A 20,545-nucleotide genomic window follows, 5' to 3' on the forward strand; every position below is an offset into this window, starting at 1 on the left:
TAACAATGCAGAGATATATGTGTATAAAAAACATGAAGGAAGGATAGGATGAGGAAGAAAGAAAGAAATAATATATATATATATATATATATATATATATATATATATATATTTATGTGAAGGCCCAAGTCAAAGGGGGGATGGGATGTGAGTTTGTAGCTGAGTGCAAGAGTCCAGAGTTCATTCACGTGGATTGTTAAGTATGCAAGGGGAAGAAAGGTCATGTGATAAACAGATAAAGGAAGAAGCAGAACCAGCTAATTAAATGAACAAAAAAATTATAAAACAAAACAAAGGGCAATCCAAGTTTTAAAGCAAGTGGTGAATGGCAACTGATGGTTTGGGTACAGCCTCACCCCCAATCTTTATTGCAACAGATGAAATAATATTCATCTGTCTCTTTCTCTCTCATGTATGATAAGGAAAATGTGGAAGACTATTGGCTGCTTCTAGAACTGTTAACAATATTCGACTGTTCAACTAGTATAAAATCATGGTGGTCTTCTGAGAGAAAAATCTGATGGGTGGAAAGTGGAAACCCAAAAAGAAAATAAGAGTTGGCTAGTGAATGCCGGCTGGAGAGTAGACTTTGCCCACTACCAGATGATATTTTCTCAACTGATACGTTATCTCTTTTCCTGCTTGAAATGGTTCTCAACTAATAAAATGAGACTCCCAAATTCCTCTTATGTTTTTGCGCCAGATTGCTCTGTGTTTTATACATAAATGACTTTGATTGTGCTAATAAATGGAAGCATTTAGGGTACCTAGAATCTGTTTTGAACGAATTTATGTTCTGGCCTTCTCCTTTTGGGATGATGGGTTCTGGCCGTTTAATAAATTGCTTTGAGTTTGACCAACAATGATTTGGGCAAAAATTACTAAACGATTTCTATTAAAAGTAACGAGTAACAGCTTTCCTGGGTAAAAAACATATCTAGATGCATTCCTGAATAATAGTCAATCAACAACTGCCATTAGCATGATCAAGATGAAACTATCTCTTCTTGACCCTCTTTCCTGGATTAGTTTGGGCAAACATTGAACTTGAAATGACTGATAGGATAAAAAGGTTGTACCACCTTGGCGGTTTTACCTGATTATTTAATCTCATAGTCCACGCTGCAATAAGATATATTGGCAATTAAAGCTTCAAGAATTATTGATAGCGAACTTCGTTGAAACAACCATGAACAGAACTGTATCAAAGTGCACATCATATATCTCTCATACACTTATTTTCTAAATTCGATGACTTTTCAATCGCCATAATGGAGTAAACAAAAACAAACATCAAATCCAGTTTGACTATATCATACCACAACTTATCATCATCTAAACAGTTGTCCACCCACTGTTTCATTATCACCAGTTTTATATCACAACTAATGCAATGATAAACCTTGCAACAACATCACAGTTCCGACCTATACCAGACTACCACACATCCACAACATCTGGTTAAAGTTAAACCCCCTAAAGAGTTAGCAAAGATAAGACTAAAGTATCCATGACACTTTGACAAAAGTATAACAAATTTATCAAGACATATTAAAAGCTAAGTGCAAACTACATTTCTTGATGAACTTCATAAGTATAGAACATAAAGCATGACATCTTCATACCTACAATATTCACATATAGAGGGATTGTAAATAAAAAGTAAAAGACTCCAAACTCGAAGCTCTTACAACATCAATCTAGTTGCAGGTGTGCACTCTTACAAGCATATGCCTGAAATAAAAACAACCAGCAGATGCATTTTCGGCTATCAGTTGAAGCACAGAAGCTAAAACTCTTGCAGTGCATTATCAACATGCATGTATTGCTTTCAATGGCGGTCCAAAGCAGAGTTTGGCTTTCATAGGACACTGCCCTGAGATTAAGCTCCAACACAAAACAAAATTGTTGTCTGATCATCAGCTTTCCAAGAGCATGCTATCCCCTCTTCCCTTTGACCATTGTGTTTGACTGCTTTCCCTGAAAAATGCAAAATGAACTTTAAATTCATAAGAGATACATAAATAAAATGGTAATGCAAGCAGATCCAAAAACTAAAAACAGCAGGAAAATGTCAGGCATGTGAATGTTGGGGTACCACATGCATTCCGTGATGTATCCTTACACACCTGTTTCAAGCAAAAGATTTCTCACAACTCAAATGCAAATGGAAATCTAAACCCCTATTCACCACCAAATACAATTATGCTTGCTTTCCCCTCTAATCACATTAAAAAATCATACTAATCAAAATGATCAAGAAAAGGGTAATTTCAGCTCATACATATGCATTACCAAAAGCCAACAAGAGCATATTTATAGCTTAAAACCATATAAAAAAGGTCTAATGATGAATGAGTAAATGCCTACTAACAGCATACATATGCAAACAACTTAACCTCTTAAGTATAACCGAAACATGGAATCAATTCATATGAGGCATTAAAACAATTTTCATAGCAGCATAAACAATTGAAACGTCAAAGCACTTTTCGAAGAAATTAATCAGCATAGTCCAGTATATCCGGAATTTGAGACTTTTACCTTCACAGATCAGTAAGCGGACATCAAAACGAGTTCATCTCCAAACAATAAGTCCTTCTCTTAACTAGCATCTTAGCCGCAGTCCCATACGGCTCTTCAAAAGCAGTTGATAACCAAGAAGCATCTGAGACCTCTTTTTTTGAAGCAGATTGTTCACTAGGCCTAATAGCAACCAAAGTAGCACCTTTCAAAACAACCCCATCAGGCAATTCCAAATATGGAGCATACCATAGCCTCATATTCAACGCAGGCACCAGCGTCCTTTTCGAAGCAGAAGAAGCTGATAATGGCTTCACTCTCAACTCCTCAAGCTGATCCCTATTCATACAAAGCACCCCTTGTCCATCCGCATCGGTTAAAACCAAGCTATCCAGCGTCTTATGATCCGCAATTATCGGTTGAAGCAAATAGTGCCTTGCTGACGCTGCGATTAACGAGCTAATCGTCCAAACAACCCTTAATTTCAAGCCTCCGTTAGTATAAAACGACTCAGGAATACTCCCATTATCATCGCTGTTGCCAACATTTGAACCGCTGGTAATGTTATTGTTGATGCAAAACCCATCGTTTCCACACTCTGACACTTGCAAATGCACGTTGTTAATAACGGAGGCAGCTCCAAGGATAACGCAGTTATCAAGAGTTGATCCGAAATCGGCTCTCCATTTCAACAGAACTCCGTCATCAATCCCTAGCTCACCGCTGGGCAATTCGATTCGGAGAAAACGAATCTCGTTGAAATTTCTAAGTACTTGCGTCGGGGAATGATGGGTGACCCCACCTTGGTCCATTTCCCCATCGTCATCACCACCGGGACCGACGGATAAGGAAGAAGATGAAGGGGTGTTAAGAGTTTCGTTGAGGGTGGGCCGTTTTGGGCCGAGGAATTGGCCCAAAGCTTGGAGGGGCTTGACAATGCCTCCGAAAACGAGACGGAAGAGGTTGGAAAAGGGACCGGTAGCACGGGATTTGTCGGAGGAGGAGGAAGAAGAGGAACAATCGTCGTCGGAGATGACGCAATCGACACGAACGACGACGTTTTCCACTTGCGGGACGAGGGAGTGGAAACGGCGCGAGACAACGCAGCATCGGCCGAGAGCTTTGACGTCGCCGATCTTGTTAAAGACGAGAAGGAGAAGAGAGTCAGGAAGACGGTCGACGTGATCGATTGGCTCCGGATGGATCCTATGGATCGGATCTGAACGAACGGAAGACATTTTTTCCCCTTTTTTCTCTTTTGGATTAAGTTTCTGTCTAACGGGAATTCTTAAATTATCGTTTGGGAGAGGAAAGGGCAGAGGAGTGGAGTGGTTAGTTGGGGGTAGATCTAGGGGGACGGGATAGTGGAGGAAAAGTGGTTTTAAAAGAAAGGGGAAACGGGTGCTTCGATAGGGAAGAAATTTGATTGAGAAGAGGCAAGGGAAAGAGACGGAGAGAGGGAAGGAGGGAGGGAGGTGAGGGTGTGATGTCGTTGTTTGTAGGTGGAGGAGGGAATGCTAGGATGAGATAGATCCACGGTTTTTGTCTTTACACAGAGAGAGAGAGAGAGAGGATGTGAAGGGGGAGATGGGGATAATAAAGAAAATGAAAAAAAAAGGTGTGAGTAAGAAAGGGAGAGAGTGAGGGAGGCAGGAAAAGGCAAGGCCAAAAGAGAAACAAAAACAATTGAATTGAAGCTTCTTTTGCTTCCTTTAATTTTTGGTTTAAGTTTTTCAGATTTAATTAATTTGGTATTATGCTGTTCAATTAATTAGATAAGTACTTTGTATCTATTTGTTGAATATTGAAAATTGGGGAGTGTGGTGAGTAGTAGTAACTCCTCGATTTTTTTTAAACAAAAAAAAAAAAAGGAAGGGGAGGGGTTCATTTATGAAATATATTCACCTCCCCTATCACCATGACGGGGGATGCAGAAGAATCCTGTAATTACTCAATTGCAGGACAAATCGCAATCGATTCCTTATCTTAAAATAAAGTTTTTACTTTGATGGAGCTCTTTCTCTTTTTTTTATTAGATTATTTAAATAAATACTATGTAAAAGCAAATTTCTATATATACTGCTAATCCAAAACCAAACTATTCTCACGTCACATTACCAACAATATCAAGGAATATTATTTTAATGAAATTTACCAAAAATCAAGTGCATTATTGAGGAAAAGGGCATCATAGTATTTAGGGGGTGGTTTATATGACTGTGCTTTCACGAGACAAAGCAAAAGGAAGGTGATAATACATTAAAAAAAACACAAAACAGAGGGAGGAGATCAGTTACCAAACTCCCCTATCGTAAAATTGGAGTTGTTAAGTTGACTTAAAAGGTAATTAAAGTAGTAGTAATGAGATACGGGTAGAGTGGTAGGGGCAGCAAGCCAAGTGAGCAACTTGATTTTTTGTAGGGTATGGCACAAACTAGCTAGGCCAGCCCGATTCTCTTCTTTTTTCTTTTTGCTTTTTTTCTCTTGTTTATAAATACTAAAATTTTAAAAACAAAGTGTTATGTAAAGCCCAGTTTTAAACTCTAAAACGGGCCTAGCCTAACATAAAATTCGAAATTATAAGAAATTCAAATCCCTTTTTTCTTTTTATAATATAATTATTTTCATTTTGCTCTTTTGGTGGGTGGTAATAAGTTCATAAAAAATGGGAATTTTATTCTGTGGGCAATAAATGAAAGACTATTGCCAATACATTTTCTTGTATAAAGGGGAAAAGACTTATTCCCTTTAATGTGAATTCCATAAATCCCATTGCCAGTCTGACCGCTAAATATTCAAACAAGGAAAAGTCTCTTGGTTTATTTATAAAAGACCTCTTCTCTCTGCATGTTTGTTTGAGAAAAAAAAAGGAGGTCAATAAATTGAATATTTGCAAACTGGTCCTTGTAGTTATCTTCGCACTGCTCAATTACGTTGACAATAGGAGTTGGCGAACAAGTTTGACAAAAACACCAAAACAACCTTTTATTGCATCAAGGCCGAGCCTATTACATCCAAAATTTCCTTGTAATTTTATAAAGGGTTTTGGGTGCGTTAAAATTGTTCTATCATATGCCCAGATACAAAGCAGCAGTAACGCACACAAAAGAGGACACAGTACTCTTAAGAATAACAACAAGATTAAGCAACTGCTGCATCGGCATATAATTGGTTGGCGTAGAATTTTGAATCCGTCCGAGGTCAGGTCCTGAAACCTACCGGCACCAGCAGCCAGCCATCAACCCTGTCAAATTCTTGTCAGCCAACTGGACTTAGCAACTCCAGATCATTATTTATATATATATTTCATTGTATAATTTTGTATAGTTATTGCTTAGGTGAACCAAGTAATATTCCCAATCCCAACTATAAGTTCATTAGTTGACGTCCTTAACAGCTACGTACCCAACACAATTTTACTTTGAAATGTCCAAAACTTAGTTTTTTTTTTTTAGAGTAAAGTAATTAAAAACATTGATCTGTGGAATAACTAGACAATATGTTTAGTGTAGTACCAAGAAAATGACGATATATGTTAAGGAACTTGGCAAAAATCGGAGGAGGAAGACGACGGAAAATTTACAAATTGTACAGACAAAAACAAAGAAAAACAATCCACACCAATTCTTTACAAATTAGCTTTATAATTAAGGATGGGATAATGGAATCAAAGCATGAGTAGAATCGGGTTCCATTCTTGAAAGAGAAAAAGAATATATCTATTCCTAATTAAGTTTGAGCATATATTCGAAATTACTTTCAAAGAGATATTTTAATAATTAAAATTTAAAATTCAGATTTAAGAAGAAAAGAAATAAAAATATATATCATTTGGGAATCAGCATATCCTTGCACCTGAGCTATGATTTAGGTGGCAAATTAATAATTAAAAATAATTATGATATATTGATGAACCCATGTAATGATATATATTCTTAAGCATTTTGTATAAAATTTGATGAGTTGGATTTAGATTTGGGTTTCCTAATCATAATCATATAGTACAACCTGTTATTGGTATATTTCCATTAATGTATTTTGTATTTAATTACTGTTTTTTAATTGAACATATCTTAAATAATCAGATTGATGAGTTGGAGTTACATCACTGATGCAATCAAGAGATTTAATCATTTTGTGCGCCAACAGCCAGAATTAAGTGCTTCAAATTCTTCTCTCTCATTTATTGAATTGTCCCCCTTCAAATGAAAAGGAAAATCCATCTAGCTGTGATCAAGAGTGATTTTTTTAAAAAAATGTGGTGAATCTGATCTGGAGGCTTAGATATCATGTGCAATCGTGCATTAGTTTACCACTTTAGATCTGATCTCTTGATTAGAAATAACTAAGTAAAGACCCACACGTTGTGGCACATGTGTTCATGTTTTGCATGCAATGATAAAACCCATAGAGCTTGGGATTTGCCTTTTGTGACTTTTAAAGCGAAGGACGAAATACCGTGATGTTCCGTACAGGTAGAGTTAAATATAATCTGATTTATTAAAATTCACATTCATTACGTGTATTTGGTTTAATAATAAATGTATTATTAGGATGATTGTTTAAAAAAATGTTGATAATTGAAAGTTAAAGTGCTGATAATTGAAAAATAAGAATTATTATATAGAAAACATAATAACCAATAAAAGTGTAAATTATGGGTGAAAATTGCCCCTTTCCAGCAATTGCCTAGCGTCTTGACAAGTGTCACTTTCAAGTTGAGCGAGTCTCCATTTTTCTAAAATTATTGATTATGAGATAATTAACTATCATGATTTTAAATTAGCATAATATATAAAAAAAATTTAAATTATTTTAAAAAAATTTAAATAAATCGTTGTATTTTTATTAAGTTTAATTAAATTTATATATTTTTATTTTGAGTCAAATAAATTTTTAAAATTAATAATTAATTTAATTAAAATATCATTTGTCATTTTTTATCACGTGGTGTTGACATGGAATGCTAATACATCATAATTGATAATGATTTGACATACAAGTATATCATAATTAATGATGACATAACATATTAATTTAACATGATAACATTACTATGTAGTATTTTTCACTCATCATATCAAAGCTATGTTAGTATCATGCGGATATAAAATTACAAGTGACATTTTAACTAATGACAATCAGTCTATCATTAATTATAAATGCTTATTTGATCTAAAATAAAAATATAGAAACTTAATTGAATGCAATAAAGAATAAGAAGTTATTTCAATTTTTTTACATAATTTAAGGACTTATTTGAGTATCATATTTTTTGAATTCCATACTTGTCACATGTTGAAAATATATCTTAGCATGTATGTATACATATTCTTAAAAAGTTGGATTCAATTACCTTTTCGCTGAAGAAAATAATTTAATAAGAACAATTAGTGTCCTTAACCAAGGCATCTGCTTGTAAATTCATACACTATAACATTAATTTAATCACATCCAAAGTACATGGATTACATTTGCTAATCATATTCTTAAGTCTATCAACTTCTAAGATATGCATACAATCACGTCCATATGCTCAACAAGATCTCAATTCATAAAAAAAATTAAATAAAATAAATAGTTGCATGCAAAGTCAAATGTAAAAGATGTGCAGTCAATTTTATATGCACACCAACTTGATCAATCAAACTGTTCATGTCACCAAGTTAATTAGTTCAATTTAATTTGGAGATCTACCAACTTTTTTTGCTTCTACTTATGTATTCTAAAAGCATAACCCAAGTTAGCGAAAGTCAAGTGTAAAGAAAACGAAAGTTTTATATAAACTCTTTCTTTGTTTTAATTCTAATGATCTCTATCATATATATATATAAGCTAAGCAACAACATGATCTCGGCATTAATTTGTTGTTAAGTAACATCTCATTTACTTTCTTCATTTCTTGTTGTTGGCTAATGTGTGATTAAGGATGCTTAAGTGGATGATTAAATCACTGATTCCTCTTTCGGTAGTGCCCATCTCGATCTTTGCAATGTGTAGTTTAGCTAAAAGCGTGATCATTAGTTAACTAATGAAAAGCATGGTCGATTCAACTCCATTTTTTGAGGTACAATTTAACTACCCTTTCGAATAGGGTCAATGATTTCTCTGTTTCCTGTGTCCATTTAGTTCTCCATAAAAGAGATATTGTATGTGTATCTTTCTAAATAAATGTTGCTTTAGTTAACTAAAAGTAAAGTTTGCGCAAACTATCTGTAATCTAAACGCATGTAAATTATCTTTCCCGCAATATGAAGGAAAACATGACACAAGGATTAGGTTTGGCATTGCTTTTGATCTTAAATAGTTCTCAAGTTTTCTGTAGGAAGTCTCTTCACACTGCTACAACACATGAATAAAGTAGGAATCACCAAGAATTAGGTAAAAACACAACCCTTTTCCCTTTTTCTTTTCCTGTTATTTTCTAGTTGAAGTTATCATTCACACACTCATTCACCTACATAAAAAAAAAAAAAAAGAGAGAAGAGAAAACTATTGGTGTCATTTTGCTTGCAAGTGTCTTATATATAAAATAAAAGTTTTCAAATGGATGTTGGAACTCATTAGTAGGATTAATCTGAAACAAATTTATTTTACAAGCATGTGACATCACCATTCATTTGCTATTCTAGGTAATTTTAGTTATTGTTTTGCTAGAGTGAAGGATCAAAGAATTGGGAGCAATGTGTTGCTGTGATCTAGGCTTGGGAAACATATCCTTTCTCTGTATGAAAATATATCATGCTTGATTCATGAAAATCTAAGAGCTTGTTGACAGATGCTTGTGGATTTTATTTAATGATACATATATATCAGGCAAGGAAATATTAACACCAGCCCCATTGCTCAATTAAAAATAGAAAAACCAACCAAAGGGAGACAAAGTTCTCCTTTAAAACCCCACCAAAAGGTTCAAAACCCTCCCACTTGAGTCGATTGATGAGGCCTCTCAGATTGGAAGACATTGAGAGATTATAAAGAGCATTAATGCAAGCAAAGATGGCTAGGGGGAAGGAATTTAATTCATGAGAAAAAACAGTTGAGCAATAAAAGATGTGATAATCAAATCAAAAGCAAGTCGATGGGGGAACAAACTTTGCTATAGCACGGAGAAATAAATAAATAAAACAAACACCCGATTATAAGCTTTGTGTTTGGCATCAAATTGTGGAAATGATAATTTGTGCCCTGCTCCCATTTGATTGCTCCTTAATCTGACTTTTAAGTACTCATCATGTTTCAATGGGTCCCTCTGTCTTTTTGGAATGTATAGTGACCTTAGCCTCCGTAAGGACCTTTAGTTAAGATTTTGGAATGGTTTGCTCACCCCTTGTTTTTTTGACAACATGATGATTATCTTAAATTTGATAAATAAATGTGGCACCCACTTAGCATAATTCTCCTCTATATATGACCATGATAGATTATTAGGTGATGTTACATTGTGCATTTCCTATTATTCATGGCCACAATTTAATCAACAATGATGTGACAATGCCAAGAAGATGTAATACTTCACTTGGAGCCAAATCTACATTCAAAGAAATGACAGAAACATCAAAGATGAAATTAATATTAATACAATCATATATGGACCGTCTCTTAGGAGATTATAATTTAATAGGCAAAAACCTAAATTTGGAAGAATAATAATATTTTCCTAATGGAAATTGTGTTTAGGAATATTGGTCTTATATCTGATTTTGCATTTCTTGGATCCCAACAGCAGAGGCAGATTTCATGAGTATTCCAACTTGCAAATTTGCAATCTCAAGAGATTGGTGCTTTGAGTCCACTGCCATTTACAGGGGAAGTAGCAATGTCCAGAAGAATTAAAGGGGGTTATGGGAAAGACAAGCTAACCCGTTGAGACTGGGAAGAGAAACTTGAAAGAGTGGTCCCCCCTTTCTCTCCGTCTTTTTTAAGATTTAGAAGGGCCCAACCCAAGGATTGTGATGGACCAAATACAGTTTATAATAATATTGTTTCCGTTAAGGCCTTTGTTTTAGTTGCTAACGGCCTCCTCAGAAATGTGTATTGTAATTATTATATTAGCTTTTGGTTGCTTAAAGAATTGGCATCAACTTAGCAATGTTGATTTAAAGGCAGAAAAGAAGTAGAGATTATTGAATGATTGATTAAATTATAAAACTATGGAATGCATTAAGTAGAGTTATGCTGGTCAGTGGTCCTCCATAATTCTCCAGCCCTTAAAATGATGTAACAGCGCAAGGTAATTCCAGGGCCCAGTGTTGGGTGGGAAATCTGATCTCATATTTTATTTCAATTAATTTGGATTTTATTGAAGTGAGTTCTGAAAAAATTTTTGGTGGATGCCACTGAGCAAGATATGAAGGGTAAATCTCTCTGTAATTTTTTATTAAAACTTAGTTAATGAACAAATGAATGTTTACCTCCAGATGGGTTGCAGTGGAGTTTATGAGATGGAAGAAGATTATCTCTCTTATCGTGTAATTCAATATCTTCTTGAAAACTTTGATTATAGTACGCTTGAGATTTTAGACACAGTGACAATTATCGTGTGGGTGGATCAGAATCTCGCCTACCAGACTTCTTGATAACTCTGGCAGTTTGGTAATGGCAACCTGCTTCTCGATTCTGATAAATGGCATCATTGTTGTGAAATTGTGTAGTGCAAGCATATCTGTTGGGTTTTCTCTGTTCATTTGCATGTTTCTCAAGTTTCCAAGTTGGCGGTGAACAAAAGAAAAGGAGGAGAAAGAGGAGGTTGGGATGGGATAGCTTGGATAAAAAATGATATGAAATGATCATATAGGTCCAACTACCAGAAATCCTCTTCATTTGAGTGCAATGAGACATGGATAGACTCAAACTAGAGCTTGTTGGTAAATGTATCAGCAGGGAAATTGCAACTTTGACTGATGATAATTGATAACTAACAAAGATTCTGAAAAGTTCGAGGACGTCAAGCAATATCTTTGATCTTTCCCTGGTGCACCAAAGCCGCAATTTCTGAAAATGATGCAAATATTTGTGTCAACCCCATCACCGACTCCATGCTGCACTGTATTTGGCAAATTCTTGTGCAAGCCAGTGGCAAAAATAGAGCTTCTTGATTTAAATTCCTAATCCATGATAACCTGAAAGATCTGAATATTCTCTGAGAGCAATCTTTCTGAGTGAGTTTTGAGGAGGATTCATTTCTCAGTTCTTGCTTTTCATGATTCACTACCAAGATCTTTTAAGGTAGCTCTTTTCAGTAAGCTTCACCGCTAAACGAGTCCCCACTCATTCATGATCAGAGAAGTCAGTCCCCTCATTCCCACAAGATCAGGTGAAATAATGAGGCTCGTTCCCACATTCATTTCTGTCGTTGTCTGGTAGCTGAATTGAATATTTTCCTGTCACGAACAATTTTGTCAGAAGGAAAAGAGGTCCAAACGTTTTTCCGAGTCTAATGTTACGGCACAAATTTTGTCATGCAAAAGACTGTTGGCTGCCAATGCAAAAGACCTAAAAAGATGCTTGTAAAGTTTAGTTGAATCCATATTCTTGCTCTTTTGTAATGGAAATTCGAAAGGGTTTCTGCTTTCTAGCCATTCAAAGCAAATGCACAGTTGAAGTGAACATATTTGTTCTCGGTTTGAACATGCCTTTGAATATTAGAATCTCCCCACATGACCACTATAGATCAAATGATGAAGAAAGTAAAGAAGCATAGGAGAGCACGTCTCAACTTGCTTCCGAGGCAAAGCCATTCCCACACACGAGAGCAGCATCTAGAGAAATCATTGACACTCACCTACCCGGAGGTGTGGGATCAACACTTTAAATTCCCTATTAATGGTGACGAGTGCAGGGCAGTCTGCTATGTACATTTGCACGCGCCGAAAATGAGTGGATATACCCAAACTAAATCATTACGAACAAGATGGATTTGCCCATTTCACTAGGCAAACCCTCCAACATCCATACCTACAAACAAACAAATTATCCACTTAAACAAGAAGCAAAAGAGGTTGTAATTAAGCAATTGAGGGAATCACAGGATTCAAGTCACTTGAGATCATTTTGTAGGTTTAAATCAACTTATGACATAGCAACAGATTGTGGGCTAACAGAGTTACCCATCCAAGTGAAGCATCCTTGAATGATCTCTACATGGAAATGAATTAAGGCTATTCTTCTCTTTAGTGAGCAAAACTATTACTTAATGGGAAATAGCTCCCAAAAGGAAAGGTTAAATTTGCTACTGTTATGGAGCCTCCATATCAGTGAGATTCCTTTTTGGTTTTGACAATCAGACCAATCTAAGATTCTCCGTCCTTATTTGTGAAGATTTACTCACAAAAGATAATCATCCAGGACCCATCTATCTGACCACTTTAAAGAGTATAAGCAAAGTATTTAATAATATAATCAGAGAGTTATTGAAGGTTTAGTATAAACAAGCAATAAGGGCCAATCAGCTTCTTGAAGACAAATTAATCTGATGATTATGATTTAAAGTAAAGCAACTAGTTCTTCGGCCAGAAAACAGCGAAGACTTATCCAACAGGTGTTGCAGTGTTCACAAAACGATGATGGAAATCCAGCTAAGATTGTTTAAAAAATAATGTGTAAACAATGTTCAGCTACAATATGCTGAGTTTTCAAGGTTCCAGTAGGGTTGATACAACAATGTAGAGTACAAAAACACTATATAGAAAATGCTGTCTTTTGTTTTATAATTACATAACAACCAAGGATTTTGCAATCATTTGTCTCCCTCATGTTTCCCTAAACAAAGAAGAAACATATCTTTGCATAGGTAAATGATAAACGTTTACGGACACACGTGTACACATACATACACAGACAGTTGTAATAAAACATTGCAGCGATACTGGTTCAATAGGAGACCCACAGAAAAGCAAACTCTTGGGGCTACAACTTCTCCAGGGCCAGTATTGATCGCATTATCAGGTGGCTAGCTACTGGTCTTGATGAACTAACCTAGTTCTTAATACATACAGCTACTAAAGAGAAACAGAAATCAAACAACTAGAGATGTCGGCAAACATAGAAATGCTATTTGATTAAACAGTGCCAAGATCTTACATAAACAGATGAGTATAAACAATGGCAGCTGAGCATCGGTTCTGGTCCAGGCTCTGAAAGTGAAAGCCCCTGACTCCAGCTATTTACACCACGCTAGTGCCAAAATTAGGTTCTCATTCTCATCCTAAAGACTGTTCTTACTATCCATATTCTCTGAAGTAACTTATATAGCACATAAAATAAGTAGAAGTTTCACTGCGTAATATGTTCTGCTTGCACATAAGCCTTAAAGAAATAGTTTTTGATCCATATATTAAAGAGCTGTACACATTTTTGAGTATTAAAAAAAAACTTTTATTTTTGTGTTTAAGTCATTTAACAAAAGATATTGCTGATATTAGATAGCATATAATTTTCATTGTGTTGTTGCTAAGCAGTAAAAGATAAATCATTCATCATTATCCAGACTAAGATGAATGATCTCAACGTCTTTAATTTATTTCAAGAAAAAGGGGCACAGGAGAATTGAGAATCCATATCCAGGGATGCACATATAGAAACCCGCATTTAACATATAATTCAGAGATCTTTATCTGAAGAATCATACAAGTTTCGCCCACAACGATAACAAATAGTAGCTGTAGTTGGAGAATCTTTTGGCTTGGTCTTCTGCAAATTTGGTAAATCAAGTTCCAGAACATCTCGCAGCACTTTTGATCCTTCCTGGAGCTCATCCGGACTGAGAATACAGGTTTAGGTCATAAATTATTACACAAATAAAATTAGACAACATTACATGCCGATTAAGGGCTCTTAAAAGGTATCGTTTATCAACATGTTGTTAACAGATAAACTATAGGTTAGGAGAATGATCAGGTCTCAAACCAATGTAAGTAACCAGAAAAGCATTACATCAGAGGTAGTCAAAAATACTTGATCCTATTATTTCACTAAAAATATGAGGTACTCAACAAGCATTCCTCCTTACCTCATGCAAAGCGGAGGAGTCAACCGTACAATCGTGTCATGTGTGGGTTTGGCTAGAACTCCTCTTTCTTTCATCTTTAGACAGATATCATATGCCGAAACAGGGAACAGAGTCCTGCTGTTGAACTCAACAGCAGTGAATAAACCCCTTCCCCGAACTTCCTTAATGTAGTTTGGAAATTGCTCCTGAATCTTAAGCAGCTGATGCAAAAGTTCTTGTCCTAAATGGGCAGATCTGCAGAACAGTATACACAAAAGTAACATAATCCATACATCCGTGGGCAGAAAAGGACAGGGGGAGGGAGGAGAGGAAGAAATAGATGAACAGCAGCTATGTATAGCAAAGCAAGCCAGGTTATTCTTGAAGCAAATTTAATGCTGAAATTCCATTTCCATAAGTCAAATTCAATTTTAATTGACTTATGTGATCTTCATAAATTCTTGAGATATTGATTCTTTTTGGAAATTGACAAAGATAAGAGAAATTTAATCTGCAAAGGATCACAGTGTCTTCTCTCAGATTATGATATTGACAAGACACATCTTGGTTAATGATGCTGCTAAATTAATTCCTGTTATTCAGAATGTTAAGATTTAAATGTCACATGAGATTCAAATCCTTCTTTGCCTGTTGGGTTTTAGTTGTTTTAAGATGTGGAATTCTCTCTACATTTTGATCTAGCCTAAATTTTCATTTATACTAAACTGTAAAAGATCAAATAATTTCCTAAGAAACAGCATGATTTTCAAAATTTTCTTCCTCGTATTTAATCTTCATAATGCAACACTGGGCAGGAATAATTCAATACCTCTCAGCAAGTTTCTCCTCCTGGATTACATCTAGTGAGGCAATGGCCACTGCACTGGCCAAGGGATTTCCCCCAAAGGTGCTGAAAACAAACAACAATAAGAGTGCAGTGAGCCTTTGCAGAACAAAACAATTGTATCACAATTAGCAGAGGGATCCAAAAGAAACTTTTGGCATTGAAGACAGAATTAAAATGGAAAATTAAGAGCTTTTGCAGTCTCACAGTCACACATATCATGAAAGAAAAACCACCAAACCTTTTTGACAATATGCTGTTTAATGATGAAAGTGAGACCATTAAGTGAGGATTACTAGGGATAACTACAAACCTTCCATGTTCTCCAGGTCGAATGCAAAGCATTACATCTTTGTCAGCAAGCACTGCACTTACGGGTATTACCCCACCACCCAAAGCTTTTCCTAGTATCTGAATGAGTCAACCAGTATTAATTGTTCAGAAGCATACTAGAGAAGTTTTATAAAACTCTGGAGTTGGTTACTATAACATCTACATTGTTTAACAAGAAAGGCAGGTAGAAATAAAAATTAAACATGAAATAAAGCATATTCAATACTTCACTTTAGTGGTAACAGTAGCGGCAATATGAGCAATTCCATGCCGGATTGTTATCATTCAACTTGCAAGTTTCAGTAGTAATCTCACCATTCTAATCAACTTAAAAGATTTCTATTTTAAATGCCAAAATTTAATACAAGGGAAGAGAAGAATTAGCTACATAAAACAATCAATCCATAAATGAGCAGAAAATACATCTATATTGATCCTCAGAGTAAGACACTGATGCAATCCTAAAGAAAGGGAAAGAAAATGCTACTAGTTTTAACAACTATAAACAATGTAAGGAAGCCACAGAAAATTTCCATATTCTCAATCACCTGTCCAGTTTAATCAAAGGAATTATGAATTATGTTTTCAATTTTCACAATCTGCATATTACCATGGCTATGTTGTAATTGTTAAATTAGAGAAATCTATTCGAGAAACAATTTATGCATATCAAGTATGTGCATCTGTGTTTGGAAAAGTAAACTTGAGATAGACAGACTGAGTGAGTGCAATAAAATGTGTTTGAGGTGTACAACCATCCTGACTCACATTGCAGCCAAGTGCTGCAACTCCTAAAACAATATACACAAAAGTACATGCAGATATTTGATTTGCAGATCAAAACTTTCAATCAGAATTTCATTACTCAGTTTCAACTCAACCTTCTACAAATTTCAATATTTATTTACTTTTTTCTTCCTAAAATGACAAAAAGGACTAGATATGCTAGATGTGCTGATTGATGGCTGCTTTACTAGAATATCTGCAGAACTCAAACGGCAAAAGGTTGTGGACCCAACACTCAAAAATTAAGTGAACCATAGGAACCAAATAGTGTTATATTCACATGAAATAGTACCGGAATTTCATCAAAACTAAAAGTTAAATATGGCCTTACTACAACATCTGGGCGAACTTCTTCCCAATCACAAGCCAACATTTTTCCTGTCCGTGCTAGGCCACTTTGTATCTCATCAGCAATCATTAGAATATTATATTTTGAGCAAAGTTCTCTGACTGCTTTGAGATACCCTTCTGGAGGTATTATAACCTATCAATGAAAAGGGGGAGAAAGAATAGAACAATATTGTCAAAAGAATGAAGGGATGAAGGCAATAACAACTGAACAAGGCTTTACTTGAAGCAAAGGTTCTCCCACCACCCATCATGAAAAAGGAAAGAAGCTATTGGTTTTTTTTTTTTTTAAATCTCTGTGGTCTCTGAATTAATTGAAGATTGGGTTATAAATCAGTACATTATGTAATATTCTATGTCAAAAAAGACTTAATAAATTTGTAAATTGGACACTTGGTGAAAATTCTAACTTGTTAAATGACTATATGTATCAATGAAAAACCTAATGGTAGAGAGAACTCTCCATGAAAGAGGTCCCAAGTTTAAATCTTCCTTCATTAAATCAACTCTCAACGAACTAATCATGCAACTGTATGAGATAGTTTGGCTCCTAACTATAATCAAGTGGGTAAAAAAACAAAGCTAAAACTCTCATAAGTTGCAAGTTAAAGTTAGCAAGACCAAAAGATGAATAGACTCCTGGCTTACTAAAAGTTCGCAGATCTGCTAAACCAAATGCAGCAAAACCTGGAAAAAACACTCAAGCCCATTCAAAGTACTTCACAGTCCCAACCACAAAACATTTGATTCTAAACTTACACCAGCCTCTCCTTGAATAGGTTCAAATAGAAATCCTGCTATCCTGTGTCCATGTTCTGCACTCATAAAAGGAGTAAGTAATGTGTTAGAATAAAAGATACTTTCATGTTTAGCTTCTTTGTTTTAAGAAGAAACTGTCATCTGCATATTTCAGAACATCAAAGACAGATTATTGAGACGGGGTGAACCATGTAATCCTCCAGAAGAAATGAGGCCTCTTAAGCATCTTGTAAAACATAAACTTAAATAAAAATCTGGAGTATTCAAACCTTCAAAGATCTTCTCAAGGGCAACATCATCACCAAAATCAACTTTAACATGACCAGGCAACAATGGCCCAAATCCTCGAGTAGCCTCATTGTCACAGCTCATAGAGATGACAGCCAATGTACGACCATGGAAGCAGCCACAGCAAGAAACAATGATAGCCTGCATATGCCCAATTTTTTACTCACAGAAAAAAAAAACAAAAAACTCAAAGAGGTCTCATATATCTCCATGTTCCTGGTATGAGTAACTACCCAGAGAGAAGACTAACATTATACCAACATTAGCTGCCATCCAAAATCATGACTGCTTTGTTACTAAATCAGATAGGAAAGGAAAACCTCAAGGTTTCTGTCTCCTAAACTACTTCTACATTTTCTTTACCTTATATATTACAAAAGCAATTGTGCATGAGATCCATCTCCTTATTTTTTTCCTTTTATATTACAAAAGCACTTTTACATGAGATCCATCTCCAATTACAGTCATTGGATGAGTAAAATAGTAAATACATGCAATCAGATGCACCCCACTGCCTACCCCCCTACAACAAGGAAAATAATGTGCTTTTCCAATTAATGGCCTTATATTAGGTAAGGGGGTTTATTTGCAACACAAAGAAACGCCAGTTAACAAGAGTAAAAAGATTTACCTCATCTTTGGGAATTTTTTTCTTCTCATAACCCCATTTCCTTGCCAACTTCAGAGCAGTTTCCACTCCTTCAGCACCAGTATTCATGGGAAGCACCATTTCATAGCCAAACATACTTGTCAGACGCTCTGCGAACACTGGAAATCTGTCATTGTAGAACGCTCTGGAGCTGAGTGTGAGTCTTTCCGCCTGTTCTTGGAATGCTTTGGTGATCTTTGGATGACAATGTCCCTACAGTGGGAGGCTATGACGATTAAACTAAGGAGGAAGTTAAATTCAAAGTGTCAAGTAAATTTGCAAATCTTTAGATTTAGTTTCTTTTAATCCATCTTTTGACTGTATATGGCTTTTGGCATGAGCAACCCCACCCCCGGCACATCTGCTGAATAAGAAGAAATGCTGACTGAAAGGACACAGTAAAGTGGCACTTAAAGGTGTACAGAAACTATAACATAAATTTACATGCTATTATACCTGATTAACAGCTGAGTAAGCTGATAGAAAATCGAGATACTTCTTGCCCTCTGGATCCCATATGCTCGATCCCTTTGCTTGAGAGAATACAACAGGAACTGGGTGGTAACTGTACTTGAACCAGAAAAGTGATTGGCTAAGTCTATCATCAAAAGCAGGCAATAGCCCACAATGTAACATGCCAAAACATCCAGGGATACCTACTCAAAAACTTTGAAAGCATAAAATGACTGCCAAAAACAGAGTGCTTAAATTTCCGTGATATGGTGCAGAATGCCAAAAGGTTAAGATATTCAGCATCCATCTTGCACATTCAACATCTACCTTGAATCTATTTACCAAAATGTAATTACATTAAACAATGAAAAGGACACTTCAAGGAACTCTAAGAGTAATTTCCCAATGAAAACGTTTCACGGCTTTCAATTTTTCACATTGAAACTGAAATTCTCAAAGGTTCTCTATAAAAATTCATTAGTGCAATCAATTCAGTCTGACGTGCCATGGATAACCAGAAGAAAAAAGTTCAAGAATTTCAAGAGAACTATGAATATAAGCAAACTTTACAAACTTGAGCACGCAAACCAATTGAAACAATTATATAAAAGATTCTTCTCCGATATTCAATCGTTCTAACAGGAAAGATCAACCAAGGGAAAAGCTTGAAGCTAACAAAGCAAAACCGACAGACCCAAAAGATGAATATTATAAATTGATAGTAGATATGCTTCAAATCAACATAATTAAAACCAAGAAGCCAGAACAAGGAAGAAAAAAGGGGGCGAATTGCAAGAAGCAGAGAAAGATTAAGCAAACACAGAGTCCTCAAGGGTAAAATTAAATAAAAAGGAGAGAACGAGAGAGAAGAAAGCTAACTTGTGGGCACTATATTCGTATTCAAGGTTGATGAGGTGGTTAGAAGAAGAAGGTGAAGACGAAGTGCTGCCTTCAGCGACAGCACCATAGCTCCTCCTGCTGGCTCTGCTCACTCTGCTTAACAAAGACAGTAACGGTTTCCTCGTTGCAGCCATTTTCCGGTGACACAAAATAAAAATTATGGTTCAACTACTGAGGTTCCTAAGCCAGTGGTCAGTTTAAAAAATATGTTGCCTTTTTGCTTAATACCGAAGTGGAAAAAAACTGGGATTGTGTTAAATTATAGTGCAAAACGCGAACTGGGATTGTCTCTCTCCTCTCTGTTTTCCAGGATTGTCGTTATGCTTAAGGTTTTAAGCCGTGACATTGAAACACAGTTACATACAGCTCTCCCAGCTTTGTAGGAAACCAACAAAACCATCCCATTCTTTTGTTTAGAAAAACTCAAAAAATCATATTTACCCTCCGCATTTACCTGTAAAACAACTCTTGAGAAGGAATTGAAAAAGGAAAAGACTTCGAGAAAAAGAGAAAAAAAATTGAAGGATAAAGTTTTAAGGCAGTTGCAAAGTTTGGAGTTGAATACACGTAAGATTCCATCCCAAATAGTCCACTGAAGTTTTTTATTGGTACAAGTTATCACGTGTACTAAAAGCCAGAGCGGCTGAGCTGAGCCCTCCCTCACGGGCATGCA

At 35.6% G+C, this 20,545-nt stretch overlaps 2 protein-coding genes across 2 annotated transcripts; both read right to left on the minus strand.

The window, feature by feature from the left end:
* LOC18596472 (F-box protein At5g46170) lies at nucleotides 1,332–4,093 on the minus strand. The gene is made up of 2 exons (XM_007024972.2): nucleotides 2,545–4,093; nucleotides 1,332–1,980 (listed from the first exon to the last, which is right to left on the minus strand). The coding sequence occupies exon 1, from the start codon at nucleotides 3,759–3,761 to the stop codon at nucleotides 2,568–2,570; it is 1,194 nt and encodes a 397-aa protein (XP_007025034.2). The 5' UTR covers nucleotides 3,762–4,093; the 3' UTR covers nucleotides 1,332–1,980; nucleotides 2,545–2,567.
* On the minus strand, nucleotides 13,920–20,378 carry LOC18596474 (ornithine aminotransferase, mitochondrial). Its single transcript, XM_018123814.1, has 10 exons — nucleotides 19,852–20,378; nucleotides 18,976–19,084; nucleotides 18,502–18,732; nucleotides 17,852–18,011; nucleotides 17,583–17,638; nucleotides 16,807–16,959; nucleotides 15,670–15,767; nucleotides 15,342–15,422; nucleotides 14,534–14,767; nucleotides 13,920–14,284 (listed from the first exon to the last, which is right to left on the minus strand). The coding sequence occupies exons 1-10, from the start codon at nucleotides 20,004–20,006 to the stop codon at nucleotides 14,125–14,127; spliced, it is 1,437 nt and encodes a 478-aa protein (XP_017979303.1). The 5' UTR covers nucleotides 20,007–20,378; the 3' UTR covers nucleotides 13,920–14,124.

Source organism: Theobroma cacao, chromosome 6 (assembly GCF_000208745.1).
Source record: "Theobroma cacao cultivar B97-61/B2 chromosome 6, Criollo_cocoa_genome_V2, whole genome shotgun sequence".
NCBI lineage: Eukaryota > Viridiplantae > Streptophyta > Magnoliopsida > Malvales > Malvaceae > Theobroma > Theobroma cacao.

Bases quoted from the DNA above. Each gene is read 5' to 3' on its own strand.
- LOC18596472 (XM_007024972.2), bottom strand. From the start codon at position 3,761: ATGTCTTCCGTTCGTTCAGATCCGATCCATAGGATCCATCCGGAGCCA.
- LOC18596474 (XM_018123814.1), bottom strand. From the start codon at position 20,006: ATGGCTGCAACGAGGAAACCGTTACTGTCTTTGTTAAGCAGAGTGAGC. The intron at 18,012-18,501 runs GTAAATCTTTTT...GGGCATATGCAG, and splicing joins AAAAAATTCCCAAAGATGAG to GCTATCATTGTTTCTTGCTG. The intron at 14,768-15,341 runs GTATTGAATTAT...ACTGTTCTGCAG, and splicing joins GAGGAGAAACTTGCTGAGAG to ATCTGCCCATTTAGGACAAG.